We start from the raw sequence: 16,470 nt of genomic DNA, 5'->3' as shown, positions 1-16,470 counted from the left end.
CCTACAAACTATATTTATAAACTTTTCAGCTGCTTCAAACCTTCAGTCATCTTTATAATTTTGCAGGCAGATGAAATGTTAAAAATGTATTTATCAAACAAATAATAAAGATCAATATCAATTTAGCGTATCACTACCAGATGGCACTGAGTAGCTCATTGCCTCTCACGCTCTTCAATTGGAAATAAGATCTTTAAACAAACATTTAATTAAAACACTAATCTCTGGACATGAACAATGACAGCTTTGAACAGTTTACTTCCCTAATTAAATAAAATGGAATCCTTCACTGCCAGAATATCTAATTCTTTTCCCAAAACTACTAAATTCGAAATACTAAAATTTACCTTTCAAAACAATGTCATAAACCAGTTGATAAGTTATTTATATCTAACCATAAAACTGATCTTGTGAATCCAAGAAATAAGCTCAGCTTTATTGATGTGGTTAAATGAATGGCTGTATTATTCTCAAAACCAGCTTCAAATTCACAAACTGCCAGGCAACCTCAATCCCTTACAGTACAACCCCTGATTAGTTCAATTCAACCTTCTTTTAGCCTCTCCCGCAAATATGCATTGCCATCTCAGCCGCTTTTCAACTGAAAGGAGGGGCATGGTATGGTTCAATGTGCTTGTTTCAATCTCATATTTTAGTATTGAACAACTTTTGAAAAACAAATTTCTATTTATGTAAAACTGATTTTAAATTGACCGAACATTGTCAGAGACTACAGTTAACACGAAATTTACAGAAAGTTTCAACCATGCAATGGCTCAAACTTCACTTCATAAACCTTAAACCAATATCAATATTAACTTTGACACTTCCAAATTTCTTTCGTAGCAGTTCGCCTATCCATCTTCTACCTTACTCCTCCGAGATCACCTCCCTTAGCCTCTTGATTAGAAAAATATTAGAAAAGTTTTCTAATTTTCAATAGGCAGGTTGGCATGCTTTTGAAATCACCAACAAAAAAAATCAAAGTTTTTTGATGATTTGCCCTTTGCAACAGAAAATGATAATTTTTAGATAAAACTCACTGAGTGATAAATTAATCGTTCTTAAATGTTATGCCTTCACCTTACAAAATGTTATGCCTTTTGTAAGGTAATATCTCAGGCATACATTGTTCAGGAATTTTTCTGTTCAATTAAGTAATTTGGTTGGAAAAGTGAATTTATTTCATTATAAGTATACAGGCAAGTTTGGGAATGCCAACCTACCCTTCACCTACAATTCCTAGCTTTAACTATACTATGAAGTACATCACCTGCAAGCATAACACTTCAGTCGCCTAGACCAGAGTACATATTACAACTCGTCAAACCATATCGTCCATTCACTCAAACTGTCTATATCAATTACACCTACTCACACTTATACCTTTGTTAGTTTTGCATTATTTTCAAAGTTTTTAAGTCCTTTATATAGACTACAAATAGTGGAAGTTCTGGCACAAGCCTTGTGGCATTCCATTAGTTATAATCTACAAACTTGAAAATACTCCATGTATCCCCACACTCTAATTTCAGTTAGTCAACAAATTTTGCATACATGAACTTCGAGCAATTCCAGGAACTTTTATTTTACATATTAACTGTTTGAATGGTACTTCATCACAAAAGACTCTTGGAAATCCAAGCATATGAAAACTAATGGCTCCCTTATGCTGATACTACCAGTGACATCCTCATAAAATGACATTTGTCAAACGTGATTGGTCTTCCATAAAAGTCAAAAAGTGTGGTGCTGGAAAAGCACAGCATCTGAGGGGTCGGAGAGTCGACATTTTGGGCAGGTCTTCCAAGATACCATGTCGACTCTGTCTACTCAGGCTGTGTATAGAAAATCTCAGTTTCAGATTACTTAATAATAGATTTCAGCAATTTTTATTTGTTCATGGAATGAGTGTATCACTGTACAGAACAGTATTTACTGCCTCTCCCTAATTGCTCAAAGGGCATGAAGAGTCAAGAGCATTGCTGTGGTTATGGAGTCACATGTAGGTCATACATCAGGTAAGCATGGTAGATTTTCTTCCCTAAAGGTCAATAATGAATCAACGGGATTGTTAATGACAATCAACATTGGTACAGGGTCATCATTAGACTTTTTTTAAATTCCAGATAATTTTTATTGAATTCAAATCTTATCATCTGTAATGGTGGGATTCGTGCTCCTACCCGAGGAAAATTAGACTGGTGTTATGGATTACCAAACAAATAATACTACCAACATGAAACTGCTTCGCCTAAACTGTCACAGTATACAAGGAACTATAAAGATTTCTAAAGATTTTTAGAAATCACAACTAGTGCATCTGCTATTTATATGACTACTTTCTTTAAAACTCTGATACATTTAACAATATCATGGGTATTGGCTGGCTTTTAGACCATTAGATTTCTCTCAATGTTCTTCTGTTAAGTTTTTCACTCTTATTAGCTTCTTGGTTACTTTACGTGATATGCGTTTTCCATTGTGAACACAAACCAAATACTTATGCAATGTTACTACAATTTTCCGATGCAAATTTCTCCTATGCCTACGTGTAGGGGGCTAACGTATTTGATTCTGTTATGATCTCATCATATGCCTGTAAAACTTATGAAGGAAGATGGAAATACACAAACACATTTGGAGAACGTTCATATCTGGAGTGCTGATGCGTGATAAAGGCTTGCGACATCAAATCATTTGTGGACAATGCAGAACTTTGACAGCATAGTCACATGACAAAAACATAGTTTGCTATCAAAAACTGAACATTTTTTGAACAACCTGAAGTGGTTTTATTTTAAAAAGTCACAGTACTCAATAGGGTTAAAACATTGCTTGAAAAATACAACTTTCTGAAGTTAAAAGGTGAATAAAAGGGAACATCATCCCACATCTCTCCTCTGTTAATAATGTCTCTTTAAATGTTTGTAAGGAATATTAAACCAGTTGATACATTCGTGATTAGTTTATTCAAGAAACTTAAATGTGATTCACAATCCCACCCCTAATACTAAACTAGAATATTTCCGACTTATGATTCTGGTGAATTTCATATAGATTTTCTTTTGCCTATAAGAAGGTCCATTTCTGACCATATTCCAAAAGTCAAATACTGGCATTATCCATAAAGTAATAAAAGATAATGATCTCCACGATGCATAATTAGCCATGAGTTACACAAAGTATTTTCATTATAAATTCTTGACCTCTACAACTGATGACAAATCAGCATTGACCACCCGACCTGTGCTCATCAGGTTACAACGATGGACCATAAGAATTTTAAATTAGGGTGCACTAAGAATTATAATATTTCACAGCTTATTAATATGCAATGATTTATTACTTCAAAGCAAAGTCCCTACAGTTTACTTTAAAGTAATAACAATAAACAATAACAATAAACACCTTGAGCAGCAGTGGTTAGCACTGATGCCTCACTGCTCCAGAGACCCTGATTCAATTCCACCCTCGGGCGCCCATCTGTGTGGAGTTTGCACATTCTCCCCGTGTCTGTGTGGGTTTCCTCCCACAATCCAAAGATGTGCAGGCCAGGTAAATTGGCCATATTAAATTGTCCATATTAAATTGTCCATAGTGTTGAGGGATGCCTAGGTTAGGTGCATTAGTCAGGGTAAATATAGGGAAATGGGTCTGGGTGGGTTAATCTTCAAAGGGGCGGTGTGGACTTGCTGGGTTAATGGCCTGCTTCTACAGTGTAGGGATTCTATTTTAAAATATTCCATAAAAAACTCAAAGCCTGCAATATAAAAATTAAGGTGACAGCTTAGGGTCCTCTATTTGTCCCTAACTGTTAAACATCGAACAGGCACTGAAGATTCTGGACTACTTCATTCAATGATAGTTTGGATCTTTTGATCTTCCTCTATCAACAAAAACAAGGTTCAAAGATCAGTGTAGTCTCCCAGAGTCTGACCTGGTTGAATGAAGCTCAATAATGCTCAATAATAAATTATCAGCTTGCAGAAATATTAACAGGACAGCAAAAAACAGATAAATAGTTGATCTTGACTTTGCCATTTATGAACTCTGTTGACATGCATCTAGGAATAATAGTTAAAAGTAAAAACTTACTCATTTACTTTTGTTGTAGCATTGGCAAAGACAAAGAAAGTATCCTTGTTTAAAGACTTCGTATCAACCAGGAATCGTACTTTGAAAAGCCAAATATTGATTAGCTTCAAGAATACATATAAAGCCAGGAAGATATTTGTATATAATTGGAACATGCTTAAACCAGTTATAAAGATTTTTTTTTACCACAAATGTCGATCTTGCATTATTGTCCAAAGTAATGCTGTGAAAGTAACAGCAGTTGCTGAGGCTGCCTTGGGAAGTACACAGATAAAGGTGACCACGAAGTGGTAGAAGCTGATACAATTACCTTTTTTAAATGTTGTATCGGAATGGGTATGTGAATAGGAAGGGTTTAGAGGGATTTGGCCAAATGCTGGCAAAAGGGACTAGATCAGGTTGGGTTGTCTGTTTGGCATGGACTAGTTGGACCCAAAGGTCTGTTTCAATACTGTATGACTATGACTCTAACTGACAATTCACTGCATGCATGGCATTTTTTGAGAAAACACTGATCACCCATGTCCTTCATATTTAAAGAAATACCACATGATTCTAACATACAACTTTAGTCTGGATGTAGTATTCCATGCCTAAAATGACAGAATCTAGGAGACCATTTTTCTTGCCCTGCTCCAATGAAATAAAAGTTCCAATGCAGATCAATAAACAAGAGAGTTGCCTTTCAAGGCAGATAAAAGAAATTCTTCTTCAAAGGATCAAATTTTCAACTTTGCAACAGAAAGGTTTATTGTGCACGTGAGAGGTCCAAAAGAAAGTTCAAGCGCAATCACGACAAATAAGTCTAATCGGCAGCTTTAGCCTATACTATCCAAAAGGGAAAAAGTCAGTCTTGTAAACTGCACAAGCACAACCAAACTAAAATCCCTCAAACACCTGAGTCACACTTAAGTTGCAGTACCACATCCTTATAGATACAACAGTACCCAAACTAGTGAAATCCACTGAATCATAAAACCAAGTTACTTCAATCCCTCAATTGAATTGTAGCTTTGCATTCTCGAGTATCTGATGTTCTCCATACATATTAGCACAAAAATACTGTAATAATTTTCGTTGGCTTTACTGGGTTAGAGTTTACTGCATTAGAGTTTACTGCATATCTATAATCTGTGAATAGGTCAGAAATTAGTAAACAATTGAAAATGTTTATTAAAGCAAATTTATAGCTACATATTTTTACTAATTTTATTGTATCTTTCATAATTTCCTCCAGATTTTTGGCTTTTATATTTCAGATCACTTGCACAGTGAAGCCGATGTCTTCATTGATATTGATATCAAAGTATTCTTCAGCAATTAATTAGGGATAATGAACAGAGCAATCTATCAAGCATTTGAATTATTAAGTTGCATCTCCACAAGATTATCACTGAGGACCTCCGAGGAAACAACTCACCCATTGTACTCTATGCTACTTTCTCCCCAGCCCCGCCCTCCTCTAGCTTATCTCTCCATGCTTCAGGCTCACTGCCTTTATTCCTCATGAAGGGCTTTTGCCCGAAACGTCGATTTCGCTGCTCCTTGGATGCTGCCTGAACTGCTGTGCTCTTCCAGCACCACTAATCCAGAATCCACAATTTATCAGTTTGACTGTGAGAAACCCAGATTAGAAGTAATTATACTTAAATGAAGATAATTCTTAGACTCAGAATTCTTAGTGTGGAAGCAGGCAAGTTGGCCCATTGGGTCCATACCAACCTTCCAAACAGTATCCCACCCAGACCCACCCCCATGCTCTATTCTTGTAACCCTGCATTTTCCATGGCTAAATAACACAACTTGCACATCTTTGAACTGTGGGAGGAAACCAGAACACCCAGAAGAAACTTAGGCAGACATGGGGAGAACATGCCCAACAGTGGAATCGAACCTGGGTCCCTGGCACTGAGAGGCAGCAGTCCTAACCACTGAACACCATGCTGCCCCCAAATTATAAAGGAATGAGTGCAGACTAGCATCCAAGTTCAATCAGTTATAGGGAAGGCAAATAGATTGTCAGCTTTTATTTCAAAGAAAAATGAAGAGCAAAATAGGGAAGTCTTGTTAAAACTATACAAGGCACTGATCATAACACACTTTTTAAAAATATTCATTTATAGGATGAGGGTGCTGGTGGCTAGGCCAGCATTTATTGCCCAACCCTAATTGCTCAGAGCACAGTTAAGCGTCAACCACATTGCTGTGGGTCTGGAGTCACATTTTGGCCAGACCAGGCAGAATAGCAGTTTCCTTTCCTAAAAGACATTAGTGATGCAGATGGTTTTTTCCAACAAACAACAGATTTGTGGTCATTGTTAAACTCTTAATTCCAGATGTATTTTTTTTCACAATGGAGTTCAAATTCCACCATCTGCCATGGCAGAACCTGGGTCCTTAGAACATTACCTGTGATAATATTATGAGGCCACTGCTTCCCCACTACCTACAGTAGTGTAAACAGCTTAATTCCTTTATCTAAGGAAAGATATATTATCATTGGACACAGTCCAGAGAAGGGATACTCGGTTGATTCTGGGTGAGAAGAAATTTTCTTACAAGGAATGGTTGAGTAAATTTGGTCTGCACTCACTGGAGTTTAGAAGAAAGAGAGGCAATCTTATTGAAACATAAAATATTCTTCAGGGGTTTGACAGGGTAGATGTGGAGAAGTCATTATCCCATGTGGGTTTGTTTAGGATCAGGAAACATAAGCTCGAAGTATCAGTACATTTAAGACAAAGGCGAGGAGACAGAGCTGTCGAGGCTATGCATTAAGAATACTAAAGCTGAGATACATAGATTTTCAATTGTTAAGAGAATCAAGGGAAATGGGAAACAGCAAAATGGAATTGAGGATTATTAGATCAGCTGTGATATCATTGAATAGTGAAGCATAGTTGATGTTCCAAATGGTCTACTTATGTTCCTTCATCGTATGCTGTTCATCATGACCTTGGATTTGTAGTGAAAAGTGCAACTGATCTTTAAAGTATATCTTTTGAGTCTGAAATAAAATAATGTTACCAAACTTCAAAAAACAGAACCTCATATCTATTACAAGAACTATTATCATGAACACCTTGAAGGCAAACAAAATATTTAGGTGGATGCAAAACTGTTTACATAAAGCAATTATACCTATGGGTTTGAAAATCCTATATCCAATTAGGAACAGGTATCCTTGACATATATACTAAAACAATTAAGTTCAAGTTTGCTTATTATGAATTAAGCTTTGTTAGCTCCTGCATTACATTTGGATAAAGTGAAGCTTTCAATTTCTAAAAGATCCCAGTGCTTTTAGTTCAGCACTCACCTGTTGTCCGCTGTCCCCATTGACTATATGAGGTAGAAGTGGAACATCATTCATTAGAGTAGATTCCAGCGGAGGCTGCTCTGCCATTATCACTGGAATGTTCATTCATTGATAGCAATGCTTTTACTCTCCCTGTCAACAAATCACAATAAATTTAAATTTATATAAATAGTGACCAAAATATTGAACTTACTGACTTTTCAAAATTAAAAATTTTGTCGAAGTTTTATTGCTATGGTATCTAATATTAAGTATCAATCTCCAATCAAAGGAGACTGATAATCTATCAATATCAGCTTGTTTTGCACTGATATCTTGCACAATATCTGAATGAAGATGACAATTTACCTCATCTTAACTCATTTGCCCTAAAAGATCTGGCATTGTCATTTTCATAAATGCAAATATCCGTCAAGTAATTTCAGTGTTTTACCTAATTCTTCACCCAAAGAACTCTATTGGCATTAGTTATTCAGTGTCAAGTATATATTGACATTAATTAGAAGTTATATTCGCATTTGTTTTAATTTGGTGCAATGTTTTGAATTTTTCTGTCAGACCATCTACTAAATATTATAACGCTAAGATTAGCTCCAAGCTAGCTTCCTCTGTTTAAAATAGATAGGTCTAAACTTCTTTATCCATAGCTCAATTCTCAGTTTTTTGAGCCCAGTTCAATAACTTTTCTTTGAACCGCCTTCAGGTTGGAATGTCAGTGTATCATAATCTCAAAGATCATAGCTTGGCATATTATCATTATATGTTCAGTCTGGCCTGATTACGCAGCATTCCTTGTACTTTCCTTCTGTTTATGTTATTAAAAAAAATTGTAAATCAGCTCAACAAAGGTTAATCTGAAAATTCTTAAACGCAGTTAATTATGACAACAGGAGTTGGAACACAGATTACTCATTCCCAATTCAATTTCCTAAACTCAGGAAAATAAAGTCAGTAAAGAGGAAACCTATTTCTGCACATAATTTCCTTTTCAACCCTCCTTTGACATCAGCCACTAAAGAGATTTCATATTCTTTTACGCCATAATCAAAAGGCAAATATTTAAACTACCCTCCAGTTTTGCATAAATCAATGAACGAGAGATTAAGACTGAATTTTTAATGTTAAGAAATAAAAAACATTAATGCTCATTTACTTCCACTGTTACCTTGAACATTTATGATTCCAGCAAATATTCAGATAATTTGACTTAATGATCTTCAAAAGTAATAAAAAGACAAGACACCTAAGTACTTCATCTATCTTTGCATCAGCCTAATTAAATCTCTCATCCCAGCAATCTACCAACTTAACTCAAAAGACAAAGAGAGACCTAAAGAGTGAACATCGCTAATCAGTGAAAACAAAGTCTCATTCAAACATTTAAAGGCACTGCATGCACACTGGATAGGGTCGTAGGAGTTATGCCACTTAATATTTACCTCAAACCAGTTGAGGAAGAAGTTCAAAAGAAACTTGAAGGACTAGCTGACCAATCATTGACCATGTACAAAACATTTCAGCTGGCACTAAGAAAAGTCAATGGGGTATTATGTTAAAATCAGTTTATACTAAACATACATGCCAAACGAACCTGTGTCATAATCTGGTACATTGCAAAACTGCTCATTACCAGTACATGTAAGGGCCAATTCAGGCATAAGCAGCACAAACAAAACTGATCCCTAGTATTGGAGTTGAGAAATGAAGAAGAATTCAGGCTTTGCATCATTAAAAAATTCATAGGATGCAAAAAAATTAAGACAGATTTAAAAATCTGATTGTCTTTATCTCCGTTAAGAATACAAGACCATAGATACAGGAGTAGAATTAGGCCATTCAGCCTACTGAGTCTGCTGTGCCTTTTGATCATGACTAATATGTTTCTCAACTCCATCCTCCTACCTCTTTCCCCCTAACCTTTGATCCTCTTACTAATCAAGAACCTGTTATAAATATACTCAATGACTTGGTCTCCACAGCCTTCTGCAGCAATTCCATAAAATAACCACCCTCTGAAGAAATTCCACCTCAATTTGAAATGAATGTCCCCTCACTGAGGTTGTGCCCTCAATGACCTAGTCTCTCCTACTCTTGGAAACATGTTCTCCATGTCTATTTTATCCAAGGCTTTTAGCATTCTTTAAGTTTCAACCAGATTCCCCTTCATCCTTCTAAACTCCATCAAGTACAGATCCAGACTCCTCAACTGCTCCTCATATGACATGTCCTTCATCCCAGAGATTATTCTTGTAAATCACGCCTGGATCTCCTCCGCAGCCAGCACACCTTCCTTAGATACGGGGTCCAAAACTGCTCACAATATTCCAAATGTGATCTGATGAGAGTCTACACATGCACAGCATTACACTCCTGCTCTTGTATTCTCGCCCTGTTGAAACAAATGCTAACATTGTCTTCCTGACTACCAAATGAACTGCCATGTTAATCTCAAGAGAATTGTGAGCTAGAACTCCCAAATCCCTTTGCGCTTCAGATTTCCAAAGTCTTTCCCCATTTAGAAAATAATCTATGCCTCTATTCTTCCTAACAACGTGCACCATCTCTCACTTTCCCTCGCTGTATTTCATCTGCAACTTCTTTGCCCACTCTCCTAGCCTGTTCAAGTCCTTCTGCAGACTCCCAGATTCCTCAACATCTGTCCATCCGATGTCATCTGCTAAGATAAGTTGGCAAAGATTATGTACAAAGTTTTTCAGCTAACATTAAAAAGCAAAATAAGATACTAATTTTTAATCTGTCCTGCCCCTCTCCTGTTTGTAAATGCAGTTTCTTCAGGAATTCTGACCTGTGATCCTGTCCCAAAGGGGTAATTACAAGTCCTTTTGAGGACTCTTCCTGAAGGACTGAACAGCAATTGTCAGGTCAAGAGTTAGTGGTTTTTTACACACTGTAGTCCCATTAGCAAGCAAAGTTATGCTGCCCTGAACTTGGCTCTAATCTTGCATTCTTGTCGTCTGCTGGAAGATAGCCAGTGATTTACTCTTCACAGTCAGGGTGCATTCAGTAATTAGCTATAGCAGATTTAACTGCCTGACATTTCCTTCACTTTGCAAATGGTGATATATTCTCCTGCAGAACACCCAAGTCAAAGGAACAGTAATTGCCATATCTTGAATAGACCAATGAACCATGAGACCACCATCATGACCACTACAGACAGATGCTATTTTGATGCAAGTATTGCTCCTGAAAGAACTGCAGGTCAGCCTTAACTATGGGAATGTAACAAAAAGTTTAAAGAAGAATGGTATTTTTTAATACAACGCATATTATTAGATGCAACTTTTACAGCCATTTTAAACAAATGATTTATTGAGCCAGAAAAAGTGTTTTAAGTTTGGATCTGATCTTGCATTTCTGTCATTTCCCTGACCTGCTTTACTATATCCAAGCTGAAGTGCAAGCTTTGGCCCCTCAATAGGGATTTGATTTGCTCAAATGACATGAGTGGAAATGTATAAGGGGATGAGTGTAAGAATATGGGAAACCGCTGACTGGCATTGGATTTTTCTTTTTGATAAGCTGCTCCTGATGTGCTTGCAGCTTTCTGGAGTTAGTTTTTCTGTGTTAGTGCTTCTGGTATTCTGAAGCTGACATGCGCCGGACAGGTTGTTGCTCACCATGCTCTAGCACAAGAGGGGTTTTCTTCATTCTTGTTCCAACCAATTCAGGATTCAGTTTTGTAATATGGTGCACTTGATCTATGCAGTTTGCAGTCCAGGCAAGAAAAATCCTGTTCTTTGCAGCAAGATGCTACACACTGCACTTGTTCCAACTCAAAATTAGTGCTAGTCATTCTCTGCTAATGCCTTGACCAGAGTCAACTTGCCTAATTTAAAATGCAAACAAGACTTGGCAGTCAGCCATCACTTACTGGTGTATTTTCCATGGCAACACACCTATTAATCAGTCCACTTGCCAATCAAGCAGCACTTTCCTCTCATATAGACCATACTTTCCCTTTGTTGTCCTGATGCGCTCAAGTCAAGCTAAATGCGCCTATTTCCAGAAAAATATACTTTATCTATACTAGTTTCAGAATGCAAGGTGAACTATGCTTCTTTAATAAACCAAATTATTATTTTATTAAAATAGAGACATAACAACAAAGATTCAAGGCTTTATAACAGTCTGAAATACGAAAGTAATTATCAACTCTTTGAAATAACCATGTCATAGAATCATTGAATCACGCAAAACGAAGTTATTCAGCCCATCAATTCTGCATCGACCCTCTGAAGAGCACCCCACCCAGACCCAGTCTCCACCTTATTGTGCATTTACCATGGTCAGTCCACCTAACTTGCACATCTTTGGGTTGTGGGAAGAAAATGGAGAACCCAAAGGTGGCCACACAGACATGGGGAGAACATGCAAACTCTACACAGACTGTCATCCAAGGCTGGAATTGAACCCAGCTCCCTGGCATTGCGAGGCAGCAGTGCTAACCACTGAGCGACTGCATTGTCTTTTGCGCATACCTGTTCAAAAAAAGAAACTTGGTCTGCAATGATTAACTTGAAATAAAACTTCAGTTAAGTTATAATCAATTTTGAAAAAAAAAAGGATGAGACCGTAATGTTCCAGTTGGCTTTCCATCTTGCATCCTGGTACACTTAGATAGATAATGAGGCCTTCCAGAATTTACTCAGAAGAACAGTTGCCATCAGTTGTTTCAGCTCTCATACTTTCCAAAAAGGTTTTTTAAGAATTTGGGAAAGAATGTGTTGGGTAGTTTTTGTCTTGGCAGGCTGCACCCCAACTAACTTTTCCAAACAACATCCAAAACAACCAAATCCCTAACCAGCCATAAACCTGGATATTCCTGGACAGTTCCAGGGTGTAATAATTCCAGCTGTTTACTTAGTTTCATTGTCCAGTCCAGGAACTGCTGTTGAAAAGAAAGTTCAAAAAGATGTGAGTGCAAAACTAGGCAAGCAAGCCTCAAAAGTATGATTTTTGATTTGCAACAACTGAATGAAACTGTCTGACACATGAATGACACACTCACTCACCTTCCTGACGAGGAGCAGAAACAGACAGCTGACAATGTCACCCACTGCTGAATTTCCCAAAGCACAATATACCTTTGAGAGCACGTAACGTACCTTTGTGGTACTCTTGCTTCACCGTACGACCTTTTACATTTCTGATGCAATTGTAAGATAACTACAAAATGCCCTGTTGGTTATTTGAGTGCTTGCAAAGGTTAATGCACTGCCACGAAATGATATTCCAACTTACAATATTGTCTTTGAAGGTTTCAGGACTAAAAGGACAAAGGAGACAAATATTACATTTTATCTCCAACATGAATAATCCAACTGAGCACACATTTAAGAAATTAATGGATATTAAGAGTGGGCTTGGGAACAGGTGAGAAATGTGCAAGACAAAAGTCAATTAGAAGTAAACTAATACTACATTGCTTTAAGACCACCAGTGGCTTCACTTTTTGCGACCACTCCAACACTCAAAAGGCAGTGACGTTAATAGTGGTCTCTTTCAATATATCAAGGTAGAATAACATGTGAGCCCAATCCAGTTTGGGATTGTACCCAGAAATGCAGTAATTTCCTATTGTGAAAAAAGTGATAATCTTGACATCCAAGGTTAAGGAGAACAAGCCATGAAATGTATGTCAAAAATGCAATCCAGATTGGATGTTAAGTGAGCACTTTTATGAATCAAAGTTGAACACAAGGCCTTTTGGATCAGTTTGCACCAAGGTTTTTATTACAGCTACATTATCCCATGGAATGGGAGCCCGCAATGAAAAAAAACTAGCTGCCATGCACCTTCAATAAATGTGCAGTAATTTAACAAAACTTTACAGTAAACATATATGGGCCATGATCCTGATATGTGGAACTACTGGCTGACCCTGATAGTTTCTCCAAATGATACTATTAACTTTTTCCACTTCCTCACTCTCAAAGCACTAGGCCTATTCACCACTGGTGGCCTGGCATATTGCTCTTCTGGAGAAAATAAAAAGCCATTGGGACAACTTGGATAATCTTTTCACCCATTTCATGCTGGAGTACCTTTTTCACACGGCATCAAATAAGGGTTTGAGTATTTATCAATCCATCACTCATCTATAATTAGCTTCTTGCCTCTGAGTCATGGCAATCAATGGGTGTTACACACCTGTTTTGTTATTGTCCGGAAGCGTCTTTTGGACAGTTTAACACATATTTGCAATATATAGTAGATATACATGTATAGAAGAGCATAAAATATATTTTCTGTTAGCAGATTGATAACTATGTATAATAAAGCACATTGTTAAAAGGAACATTTTGATTCAGTATTTAATTTCAAACGTGTTATATTTTCCAAAAAAAATGCAGTTTAGATCTTTTGTTCAATACAATGCTTCAGAAGACAAATACAATTAGCTGTCATTCATACCTCACCAACAATGAAAGACAGAGGGGAAATATCCCTCACATAATGTTTTATTTTAAATAAGATATTCAAATTACTTGGTTCTAAGTATTTGCTTTCAAATGTAACAGCTTAGTTTCATGTATTTCTCAGGTCACCTGCAGATTCAGACAATGTCATCATACAAATGCATTTTAACATCCGAGAGAACACAATCTAATATTTACATTAGATCTTTCACAATGAGCAATACAGCCTGCAGTCAATAAAATGTGTCCTGCCCAAGAATTTTAATCTTAAAGTCTGGCTGAGTTCTTTTTTCAGGGGGTTGGGAGAGAGGGGTAAGAGGTCAGTTCATATAGCCCTGCACAACCGCTGTTTCAGATTACTGAAAAGTATTGATTTACTTTAATCCACAAGTTTCACTTCAGTCTTTCTGATGGATTAAATAGCAAGTATTTGCATTAGATGCAAATTTAAAGGGTATTCTACATCTGAAATGATGTATGGACAACAGCGTGGTGAAAACAGCACCAGGTGGCACTGGCGAATTATGAGCTAGTTTTATCAAAGTATATTTATTATTAGCGAACACCAGCAAATATAGAAACTGAAAATACAAAGAATCAAGATTCACATTTTGATGAAGTCACATTAACTTATTTCATACCAAACCAAGTAAATAATTAACAGGTCACATTTCACAAAATAACTAAAGCTTTCTTGCAGACCAGAGCATACCACAATTTGAATGGCCAACATAACTCAAGAAACACTGTAGATTTCTTTCATCTTTCAACACAAATTAAGATGCCGTTGGAGAAACTTATTCACTTCATTTTACTACAGTTCAGAGAAAAAATATAAACTGATTCTGCACTAACAGAACTTGGTTTTCAGAGTGGAGGAAGGCAAACTTTTTTTTAGTTTTGTTACTAAATTGTGTAGTAATAACTTTACACCCAAAATTTAATAATTGCTAAAGGGAGAGGAAGGAAACGTTAGATGAAGCAAATCAGTAATGAACTGCTCAACCAAAAAAGCAGTTCTAAGGTAATCAAACCTACACCGTGTCACATAATTAATTTAAACCTGTAAGATTCTTTAATCGATCATATCAACTTAAACCAGAGGCTAATTCTGAACTCTAATTCTGGGTGAATGAGTCATTCCTTTGACCACTCAAAAGGAATGACTATCATTCACCCAGGCCCAACAGTTTTGTCTGATTCAAATACTGCAATGTCAACATGCCACATGTACTGTACTTATTAAGAGTATTAAATAGAGTTCACATCTACTCACTGCAGGTGGGAGATGAAAGAAAGATGTACGTACGTTATTTGGCATTCGTTTGCACTATGAAAACAGCATTTTTTATACATGACCCATTATGAGGGTAAACAATCTTGAATTCAATAAGTTATCCAATTGGAGTTAACCAATAAACTCTAACTGAGTTTCTGGAAATATACAAGTATGCATTTAGTTGGTTTCTGCTTCTAATTTCTCAATGATCACTTTCAATGGATCTTATAATCAATGGCATTCTTTTTCTCTTAACCAAACAGTTGTTAAAGAAAATCATAACTTTGCAAGAGTGGTATTGAAAACAAGTTATATTTTCAGTTAAACTTACAGGAATGAAAAGATTCATGGTCAATTTATTAGGATCATAGATTGAATACAGGAAGCAGCCATTTGTGCTTACTTTCTGCAAATGTAATTTAGCTAAATTGATTCCCCAGCATTTCCCTGAACCTTGCAAATAATTTCCTTTTGAATGCTTATCCAATTCTCTTCTGAAAGCCAAAACTGAATTTGCTTCCACTGCTCTCCCAGGAAGTGCATGTCGATTAGAATGACTCACTACATTAAAATAAATCATACATCTGCATAAGCCGTAAGAGCAGAAGAGCCGTTGAGTACTTTCTGTTAATCAATGAGAAAGTCATAGAATTCCACAGCAAGGAGACAGGCCCTTTGACCTAAACTGGTCCATACCAACCAAAGCCTCATGGGACATTGGCATCAGTTTTAAAATCAGGGGGATCTGTACCAATGGGACTGTCTCCACCTGAACCGATCTGGAACCAGTGTTCTCACAAAAAGGATAAATAGGGTGGTCACTAGGACCTTAAACTTTTAGCGGTGGGGGGGGGCAAGGAGAAGGAGCAGAGGGAGAGACAGAGAAACTGACAGTGAGTATGCAGTCAGGTAGAAAGATAGGTGAGCATGTAGGCAGGGTTTAAGTTCAAGGGAGACTAGGAATGAAGCAAAAAGGAAAGATAACTTAGGACATATTATTAAGGAGGATAAGAAAATTAGCATTAAGATGCTTTACCTGAATGTTCATAGTATTCGTAACAAAGATGAAGAATTAATGGCATAAATTACTGTGAATGATTATGATGTAGTAGGCATCAGAGATGTGGTTGCAGGAGGTTCAAGACCGGCAGTTAAACATCCAAGGATTTACAACTTATCGAAAAGACAGGGAAGTGGGCAGAGGGGGCAGGGTTGCCTTCTCAATTAAGAATAAAATTAAATCTATGGCTGAATGACATACGATCAGATGATGTGGAGTCTGTGTGGGTGAAGTTGAGGAACCACAAATGCAAAAAAAACCATAATGGGTG

The 16,470-nt window shown here is 36.8% G+C and overlaps 1 protein-coding gene across 1 annotated transcript in view; it reads right to left on the bottom strand.

The window, feature by feature from the left end:
* The window catches only part of LOC132820458 (fibronectin type-III domain-containing protein 3A-like), a 142,671-nt gene that overhangs the window by 78,025 nt on the left and 48,176 nt on the right, over window positions 1-16,470 (bottom strand). Inside the window, exon 2 of the mRNA XM_060832610.1 lies at window positions 7,418-7,549. Within this exon, the coding sequence (XP_060688593.1) occupies window positions 7,418-7,522 (105 nt within the window). The 5' untranslated portion in view covers window positions 7,523-7,549. The remainder of the gene's footprint in view (window positions 1-7,417; window positions 7,550-16,470) is intronic.

This window comes from Hemiscyllium ocellatum, chromosome 11 (genome assembly GCF_020745735.1).
Source record: "Hemiscyllium ocellatum isolate sHemOce1 chromosome 11, sHemOce1.pat.X.cur, whole genome shotgun sequence".
NCBI lineage: Eukaryota > Metazoa > Chordata > Chondrichthyes > Orectolobiformes > Hemiscylliidae > Hemiscyllium > Hemiscyllium ocellatum.
The sequence above is the reverse complement of the archived record's forward strand: the minus strand, read 5'-3'. Positions and strand labels throughout refer to the sequence as shown.